The sequence below is a fragment of the Pteropus vampyrus genome, unplaced genomic scaffold (genome assembly GCF_000151845.1).
Source record: "Pteropus vampyrus isolate Shadow unplaced genomic scaffold, Pvam_2.0 Scaffold30, whole genome shotgun sequence".
Classification (NCBI taxonomy): Eukaryota; Metazoa; Chordata; class Mammalia; order Chiroptera; family Pteropodidae; genus Pteropus; species Pteropus vampyrus.
The window spans coordinates 6,429,564-6,439,190 of record NW_011888811.1 but is presented as its reverse complement, the minus strand read 5'-3'; the positions used below and the strand labels follow the sequence as shown (position 1 = coordinate 6,439,190).

General features: G+C 38.9%; 1 protein-coding gene across 1 annotated transcript in view; it reads right to left on the bottom strand.

Moving 5' to 3' along the window:
* The window catches only part of GABRB2 (gamma-aminobutyric acid type A receptor beta2 subunit), a 214,973-nt gene that overhangs the window by 203,582 nt on the left and 1,764 nt on the right, over positions 1 to 9,627 (bottom strand). The window contains exons 2-4 of the mRNA XM_011356779.1: positions 9,382 to 9,614; positions 9,137 to 9,228; positions 8,041 to 8,108 (exon numbers count right to left, since the gene is read on the bottom strand). Of these exons, the coding sequence (XP_011355081.1) occupies positions 8,041 to 8,108; positions 9,137 to 9,228; positions 9,382 to 9,458 (237 nt within the window). The 5' untranslated portion in view covers positions 9,459 to 9,614. The remainder of the gene's footprint in view (positions 1 to 8,040; positions 8,109 to 9,136; positions 9,229 to 9,381; positions 9,615 to 9,627) is intronic.

The following is a 9,627-nucleotide window of genomic DNA, read 5'->3' as shown; positions in this document are numbered from 1 at the left end:
AATATAAGGATATAAACAAAGAGTGGCTGTGTAAAGGTGAGTCAAATTGATATACAAGAATTTATATGCTTTTTAAATCTAGTTCTCTATTTTGCATATTATTTCTATATTATAGTTAATGGTGTATAAGTAAAAGTAAATAATGCTTATTTTCAAATAATCTATAGCTAGAATTATGACTAATAATCTATTAAATGTATTTTAAAACCTTTTGAAAAAATACCATTACAAAAAAGAAAATACCAATATTCTCATATATTTGTGTATATTTATAAGATCATGGAAAAGGCATGAAAAATATACACTGGTTTCCATTGGTGTGTAGAGGTGTGTGTTTTTTTTTAAAAAAAAACATAAAACCAAAAATACTCATGGTCTGCTAAGTGACAATATAGACTATAAATTCTCTCTACAAAATAAAATTATAAGTTCAATGTGTAAAATATGAATAAACAAAGAACTAGAAGGGAATATAGGCAAATTAAAACACAGTTTTAATGAAGCGATTGGGATGGGACAAGCTTTGCCTTTGATGTTTGCTGATATTTTAAAACTGGTTTTGTCACAATGTACCATCAAACATAAATGAAATGGTAAATGAGCACAAAATCTATTTCTCAATGAAAAAATCTTTTCTCTAGTTGTTTGGAGACAAAGGCACAAAACCACTCTTTATACCTGTGGTTCTAAATTGGGGACAATTTTGCTTCCCAGGGCACATTTGTCCATTTCTGGGGACATTTTTGGCTTTCATAACTCTGGGGGTACCTCTGGCATCTAGTAGGCAGAGGCCAGAATGCTGTTAAACACCTTACAATGAACATGACAGCCCCTCCACAAACAAAGAATTATCTGTCCCCAAATGCCAAATATGAAAAGGTTATGAAACCTTGCCTTAGACTGTTCACAAAACAAGTCAGTGCCCACCCCTAAAATTAAGGCCCTCTCCTCAATGTTAAGAGAAACACTTTCTCTGATTTACATTCTTAGATATCCTATGACCATTTAATCACTTGGAGGGAGTGGGGAAGCACATGTGATGCACTTCTAAAATATAAAACTTGAGATACTTCCCTCACCTGCCTTCTCTTGCAGAGTAAACCCATAGTCAGATCTGTATTTCATGCCACATTCAGGTGAGACCACTGTTCAAGGTACCCATAAAGCAATAGCAAAAGTTTGCCCTAAGAGTTAACCAAGAGAAACAGAATTTATATACTGTCACTATCAAGTGGCATAGTTGTTTTCAAACAGATGAATACGTCTTCTAGAGATACAATCTTTATAGTGAGGCTCATTTATATTGTGTGGAATGGAGGAAGGAAAGATCTGTGAGGAGAAGAAAAGACTCAATTGCCTTTAAGAGAATTATTTGCAGGAGCAATTTATCAGAAATCAAACAGAAATCAAGAAAAAGTTCAATTGAAAATGAATTCTTCGTGAAAGAAGAAAAAGAAAAGAGTGTAGTCTTGTCACATAGTGTCCACCAAAAACCTAAAATCACTGAGAATTTACAGTACTTAAACATATAGCAGCCAACATTTAGTGACAATTAGTGGCCTTAATGGTTATCTGAGATTCTGCAGCAGCAATAAGATAATTATTAAACAGGTTAAATAGCACTCATTCATAATGAAAAAAAAAAAAATAACATAAGCAACATCCTTGACTCTTCAAGATCTTACATAAATTTTCCTTTATTTCTTACTTTAAATAGAGCTCAACAGATATAATATGTGAGCTTCTCAAGAACGAAGACTGTATCTTATATTTAATACACACTGATTAAAAGGTCTACTTGAAAAAAATCATCATAATGAAATTAAGGTATTTTTTCCAAGGTAAAGAGAAAGAGGACTAAAAGTAACATCTTTTGATTAGTTTATCTGGCAAAAAAAAAAACAAAAAAACAAAAAAAAACAATAAAAACAAACAACTACAACAAAATGAGGTCCTCAAGGAATGGAAGTTATTTTTTTTGAAATGAGGCCTTTCTATATTTAAAATTGCAGTAATGCAGGATAATGCAGGCTATGATTGAGGAATGTGAAGTCAGTCAGTTGCTAACTGTGCGACCTTGAACAAGTCATTTAATCTCTCTGGGCCTCAGATCTCTCTTTTGTAAATAGGTTTACAGGAGTATTAGATGAGATAAGGCACATCAACATGATACCTGCACAAGTTATGGACTCAATAAGCTGCAGCTAAAATTATTTTATTAATGTTATGATAATGGTGGGAAAAGTGAGGTACTCTATAAGAGAAGAGGAGGAAAGAGAAGGAGAAGGAGGAGAAGGAAAAGGGGAGAACAGAAAACCTTGCTAAAATTGGGTAGGAGAGCTTCTAAGCACAATTTATTTAGAGTTAAGCCTGCCTGTGGTCAGTGAGTGTTCACCACCCTCTTCATCATGCTTCATGCTTTCTGGATATCCTTCATGTGTCTTAAGTAACCTCACATACCCATTCTCTACAGCAGCTAATTTTAAGCTCCTCTAATCTCAGTAGAAAGTGTCTCCATGTCCCAAAATACAGAGGTCAGCAAGCCTTTAGCTTCCTGTCCGCCACTCTACCTCACTTACCACTTTGTATCTGCAACCTATACCCTTCTAAAGAATATATCTCTTCCAAATCATGTGACTCCATTCTGCCATTGCCCTCTCCCCACTTTGCTTCAGATGCAAACTTTTCAAAAGTGTAGTTTCAACCACAAAAACTCCTCTTGCTACATTTACATATGAGTGCCTGTTACCATATCTGGGAGACAAGTCTCAGAACTTATTTCAATTGATCACTGTGGCATCTGACACGAAAAAAAAAAATTCTGAGATGTTCTAAATTAAATTACAGTGGGCAGGATAGTGAAAGAGACACAGAGCAGATAGCCTGTTAATAGCAGGGGCAGCTGACAAAAGACTGCTCACATTCCTGAATGTGTGTTTGAGCTTCGACTCAACATCCAAGCACCTTCCAGCTGACCACTAGATGCATGACCACACATGCATGAACTTTCAGGACTGTTTCCTGCAACCAACCAAGGGTCGTGATTATTGGTTCCTTACAGACTGTGCTCCTATCATAGAACTGACAATGCTTCACCTTATCCGAACCCCTCCTTTATTTGCAGCCAATGTAAATTCTTTGAAAACTGAAACCTTTCCTCTCCAAGATCTAAGGTATAAGAGCGCTCCTCAACTTCAGGACGGCGGACGTGTTGCCGCCTTTTCCATCTAGGGATGTTCCTGGTCGTTCAGACTTCATGCCCCAGGACCGGGTTCTTTACAGCCCAATATAAAAGGGCTTTGAACTGTGGAAATTACATTTTGTTGTTGTTTACATGGTACAGCTGGCCATTTTCTTCTTTTTTAAACTCCCTTGTTCCTCAGCTCTGAAGACATTATTTGCAGGTTCTTCTACTAACTCTCCGAGTGCTTCTTAGCCACTTATTAATCTCCTTAGTGGGCTCCTTTTCAATGATCCACCACTTCAATTACAGTGCTCACCAGGTCTCCCTTTTCAGGTGTCTTCTCACTTTCTCTTTTTAATTGTATCCATTCATAGTTATAAGTAGCACCTCTTATACGCTGACATGACCAAGTTCATCTCTCTAGTCATGACTCTTTACTTAGCTCTAGACATACATTTTCCGATCACCTCCTGGTTATCTCCATTTGGAAATTCCATGTAAGCAGAAAAGTCAACAGTTCCCAGACTGAACTCAGTGTCTGCCCACACGCCTCATCCCCACCTCTCCCTTCCCAACTTGGCTGTTCTTCCTCCGTTCTATGTATCAATAAACGATGCCATGTAAAACCTGGAATTCACAAAGTCCTGTCACTTCTACCTTGCAAATGTCCTGCCTGATTTTATATCTTCTCCTTTACATCCCTGTCTTAGTCATCAATCCTTCCTGGATTTTTCCAGTGCGTTTTCATCTTATTTCCCAACCTTAGGTCTTGTTCCACTTCCATCTACCCGCCACACTTCAAAAGCATCTTCATGAAGTATGACTCTGTTCTCGCAATTCTCCTATTGGCACCCTTTCATGGGTCCCTATTAGCCTTTGGAACAAAATTTAATCTCTTCAGCAAGCCACAAAATATTGTCCATATAGTATAGTCTAGTGAATAATAACAAATTACTACCATAAAAACAAATACTTCACCCAATATTCATGGTATTCACCAGGAGTCAAACTATATATAGTAAATAGTCAAAACCACATGCGGAGAGATACAATGAACACTCACTTGGGTGTTCAGAAAAAGTTTTAGAGAAAAGATAAGAATTACACTAAGTATAAGAATAGTAGAAGTCTATAGTAGAATAAAGAATAGTGAATACCTGTACATTACGTCTCCTGAGGTTTGGGGACAAGCTGGTCTCGTCTACTGCTCTGTTCCTGATGCCTAACGCATGGCTGGATCATAGCAGCCACTAAATATGTATTTGTGCTGAATTGAATTTTAAACTTTGCAGCTGGTGGTACAAGAAAACATCTGTTTATTTTTATTTTTATTTTTTTAAGGCAGTGCTTCTCTCCATTCACCATTCCATAAAAAGGTAATTTGTGTATGTGTTTACTAGAACTCTTTCCTCAAAAGTGAAATATTGCTTTACTCTTTGGTTGGCAAGTGTGTTGTTTCAATATGGAGAAGAATCTGCTTTAAATGAAGAGAAAGCTATTTCAGTCCATAATCCTCACAGCCAATTTTGGATCTTAAAATGCACTTTTCATCAAGAATCTTAACAAAAAGATTCCTGCCAATTTAACCAAGACATCTAAAAATATTTCATTCTAAAGTCAAGCTTTCTGCTCAGGAGCATTTTAATTGAGATCACTTTCTTCCTAAGATCTTCCATCGGGCCTACAGTCACCTGAGTCACATGGCTGAGTAGCATACCATCACCACCCTCCTACGTAAGAACTCACAACTGCATGCCACTTAGGAATTCTACATTTTTCTTAGTCTGTGCTGGATTTCTAAGTTTTCGATAACTTCTCTGTACCCATCAGAGCTGTTACAACAAACCAAACCAGATACACATGTAACTTTGAGCTGGAAATCAACATGTCCCCTCTCATTTGAAACATAAGGAAACTGAGGCCTACTAATGTAAATTACTGACGCAACCATGCTGAGGGTAGCAGCTGGAGTGGACATTCATTCTATTGAGTGAGAGCCTGGTATTCAGTCTTCTATATAAGCTATGATCAGAGAATACTAATATGTATGACATATAACATTTCATTAATTCTGGGGGTCACATGAGATAGGTGAAAATGGGACTATTATTCCCCTTTAACAGGTGAGTCATTCTCTTGGGATGACTGAGCAGGAAAAGCAGAACTAGCATCCAAGACTCATGACTCAGTTTGGGGTTTTTCTAGGATCACCACACTGACACAGGCCTTTCTCTTTTGGTACAAATGAGTCAATGATTATTTAAATGGTCTAGTGCCTACCACTCTTCAAAGGGAGATTTGCTATAATAAAAGAAAGTTACAATTACCAGAGATTGCAGGCCACAATGGATAATAAGGTAGAAATGTGTTTTAATCAATTTTGAGATTCCATTAATAATCAATTAACCATCTTTCAGAAGTAAATCTAATCAAAAGATTTTAATCCCTTTAGACCTTTATACAGGGGGAAATATGCCACAAATATTTTATTTAGACATCATGACGGAATTTCCCATCTGTGGCTTCAAATCAAATAAACGTATCTAATTAAAATACCATACATCACAGAATTTTCCTTTGAAAGATTAATTTAAGGTCACTAAGATTGCTAGCTGAAATATGTGTTTATTTTACAACAAGTAAAAATGTGTCTGGACAAGTCCACATGTGTTAGCACTGGACTTAGAAAGGAAACTGGCATGGGATTTTTAACATTTGGCCCTAATCATTAATGCTGCACTACTGTCCTATTTACAACCTGACATTTGTTTTTACACTTTCTACATCCCATGATTTTTCAGCAACAGTAAATAACTTTAAGAGATGACACCTCGCCTTAGCTGGGTCTATATTTTGACTAGCACTGTGTCCAATTCAGATACCTCCCCAAAATACTGCATGTAGGTAAAAAAAAAAAAAAAAAAAAGAACAAAACTTAAGAAGGAAAAAGTAAAACACAACCCTCTACTACTCTAAACAATTTGGAATATAATATTTCTAAGTTATTAACTAATCCATTGCAGCAACTTCTAATCATCTCATCATTGTCTCTTTAGATTCTAAATATTTTTAATTTTTCTATAAAATCCCATCTTTGTGACACTCTAAGGGAGAAGGTGGTAAAATAAAATTTGGGAGGAGAAAAGAGCATAAATAAATAAAAATGCAAGAGAAGAGTTTTGTAACTCAATCACATATGGAACCCATGTATCACTTTATTTTTAGCAACAAAATGTATATTCAAGTGTCTGGGACTTAGGATGTACCCATAGTAAGACATTTTCAATTTTTTAAAGGTAAAACTCAAAATAACTGATGAAAGACTTCTAAAATCCCACAAAAGCGAGTATTTGTATATCTGAGAAATTAAATAGTGTCACAAGAAAGAAATATTCTCTACCCACACAAGGGATTTTCAAAATGTATGAGAAATCTGTGGTCCTGAATCAGCCAATATTGTCTTTAATCTGTGTTTATATCCTATATGGTAAAAACCTGCCCAATAACTAGAAGAGAAGTTAGATGTCATAAAACATTACTGAAATGTTGACTACCACCTCCAGCAGTCACACAATGTCTCATAATCTTGTGATACCTCAGGATTATCACCTATCTTTGGACAGTGTACAGGGGGATGAAGCTGGTTATTTGAGCTTCCTCTTTACTTAAATTCTGGGATTATAAAAGTCTGTGGAATGTTGAGAGCATGTGCACTATAGAGTACTCTGGCTCCCTCACGTTAATAAGTGTCCAAACTTCTAAGTCCTGCAGTCCGGCTTAGAAGTGTTTTGCATTAAACGTTACTCACTAGACCCTCTTTAACAGTGCACTGCATTTCTAGGCAGAGCCATGCTGCAACACAGCCTTCTGGGAAATGTGCTGTGTGCGATCCAAGTTAACACTAGAAACTTACACTCAAATGTGGGCCTTCTAGAGGAACTTTTCCAACGGGGAAAACTTCAGAAACACACAATAGAAAAGTCACTGGAGAAATGGCCCAAGTAGGGGTGGGTATCTAGGACACTTATCTTTGTCTTGTATGTCTGCAGTGCCCAAGCATGGGCAGCAGGGGGCGCACCTGCAATGAAGCAAACCCCGGAAAAGTGTTTGCCAGCGGGAACACGGAGGCTTTTTCTCTTAGCCCTTGCCCCAAGTCCAAAGAAGTACACACTAAGGAGTGCTGCCATCCATAAATTGTACAAGCTTAGGATATGCGGTGAATAACACTGCAGAAGTGACCAGAGATGGCACAAGAATCTGAGCATGCCTTTTGAAAACATGGGTGGCCGACTTTTATTTTATTTTGGTGGTCAGGAGTTTAAAGGAGCTGGTGAGCAACTGGGGGAGACCTGCCATCAGCTGTAAAGAGGCCGTTTCTGAGAGCAACAAGTGGACATGAGTATCCCCAGATAATTTATTCAGGCTTCTCGCTACAGTTTAGTTTGTAGGTTACATTCTGTTAAATGTCAAATCAAAACCCTCCTCTCTTCTTCTGACCCCCAACCCAAACCCAAAATATCACTTGATGAACCAGATTTCCCATTGAACTTTAAGAAATGTGGCTTCTACAAGAGGTGTCTTGCATGTGGCTGTATTTTGCATGTGAATGTGTGAGGCATTTTACTTGCTTTAAGCCAAGTCCCAAGTATTTCAACCAAGTTGGAAAAATCCTTAGGGACCACAAAGAGCTGCCTCTGAAATCACAAACACAGTGGGTTCCAAAGCAAAATCCCCTGCCCTTTCTGTCACTCCAGACACGTACTCACGCATACCACACCCCTACCAGCTGGCTCCTTTCTCCTTTCTATCCCCAAGTAAAGGTTTGTGGAGATCCAGCCATAAATCTCAGTACTCACCATATTGACTTCCGAAACCATATCGATGCTAGCAATGTCAATATTCATTCCCACGGCCACGGGGGGACCTGCAAACCAAGATGGTCAGCCACGTGATTTCTCAGAACTTCATTCATTCTTAGCAAGAGTTGTCCCCGGACATGGACACTCTGCCCCAAGTTCCTCCCCACTGCTCACCCTTAAATTCTTCAAATCCTTACTCGTTTTTTTAAAAGGGAGGTGGGGGGAACAGGCACTCCTCTAGGAAATGCTCTATTGAACATGCACACATATGCCCTGATTGATGAGGGATTCCAGCTCTGTCTACGTATGTAGATGTCTCAGCATGAGAACACCCAACTTACAAAAAAGCACAGGAACCGTTTCAGGCCCAAGGGAATTGCATATATTGTGTTGAAACCCCCCTCCTCTTCATTCCACTCTCCCACTCCATCCCCTGCTTCTTTACGCAGTTTTTAACTCTTTGAGCTCCATAAGACTCTGAAGCAAAATTAAATGGGTATATCAAAGTATCTCAGACTGCATCAAGAGAGGTCTCTGACCCTCCCCCCCCCACAAGCCTCTCTACCCCCCAAGCCCCTCAGCATGCCCTCCCCATGCCCCATGCAGGGAAGCTTCCAGGACTGGATAATATCCAGAGACAAGCCACTTCAAACCACAGCCAAAACTCTTCTAAAGTAGGCAGGCACAGGGGGTTAATGCCACTTCTCAACTAATTGTCTGCACATCTTGTCCTCAAAAATGTTCATGACTGCCTTCATTAAGCCAGGTTCTCTGGACACACTATGCACTAAACTTAAGAGATCTGTATCTGAATGAGGCAAAGACAATGAAGCAAAGGATTTATATCAGTGAAGCCGAAGGACAGCAATCACCAATACACACTAGGAGGGTCTCACCGAAAGACCATCTAAGTGCTGGATAGTAACAAATCAGCTTAAGTTTGGATCAGTTTCTCAATATGGTAACACAGAGACACATTCAATATACCACATACACCACGATGAGGAAGAAGGAAGAGACAGCGAGCACAAAGCTTAAAAGACAGCTTAGGCTATAGCTGGGCTGTTTCTTATTTCCAAGGCAACCCCATTACCTCCAAAATCTGGTCTCAGACGAATGTCATAGCCTTTCAGGAGTCTATCCACCGTCTCTTTAACCAGTGACATATTACTAGGGTCATTGACACTAAAGAAAAAGACAATACAGAGGCATTAATAAGACAGCAGGCACAGCGTCTTCAGCATCTATCTGATCCTCACTACAGATCCCCGCTCACAGAGGTATGCAGACAGAGCCCTTCAAAGTGAGAAAGGAAAAAGAAACGCTGGGCACACTTACCTCTGCGCACAGACAGCGGCGATTATTAAAGGGAATGACCAAATCCCAAAGTAGCCCTTTTTCCGGACTCTCCACATCCCTTTAGTTTTTGATGGGATTGAGGGTTTCACTGAAGAGAAGAGATCCAACTTAGTCTGCCCAGTGCAGTAATTCTAATGTGAGGCGCATGCGCACGGCGTACCAAAACATCAAAGGGGCAGCAGTGGCTGCCTGGGACCAAGCAGATTTTCTTGCTAAGAAAAAAAA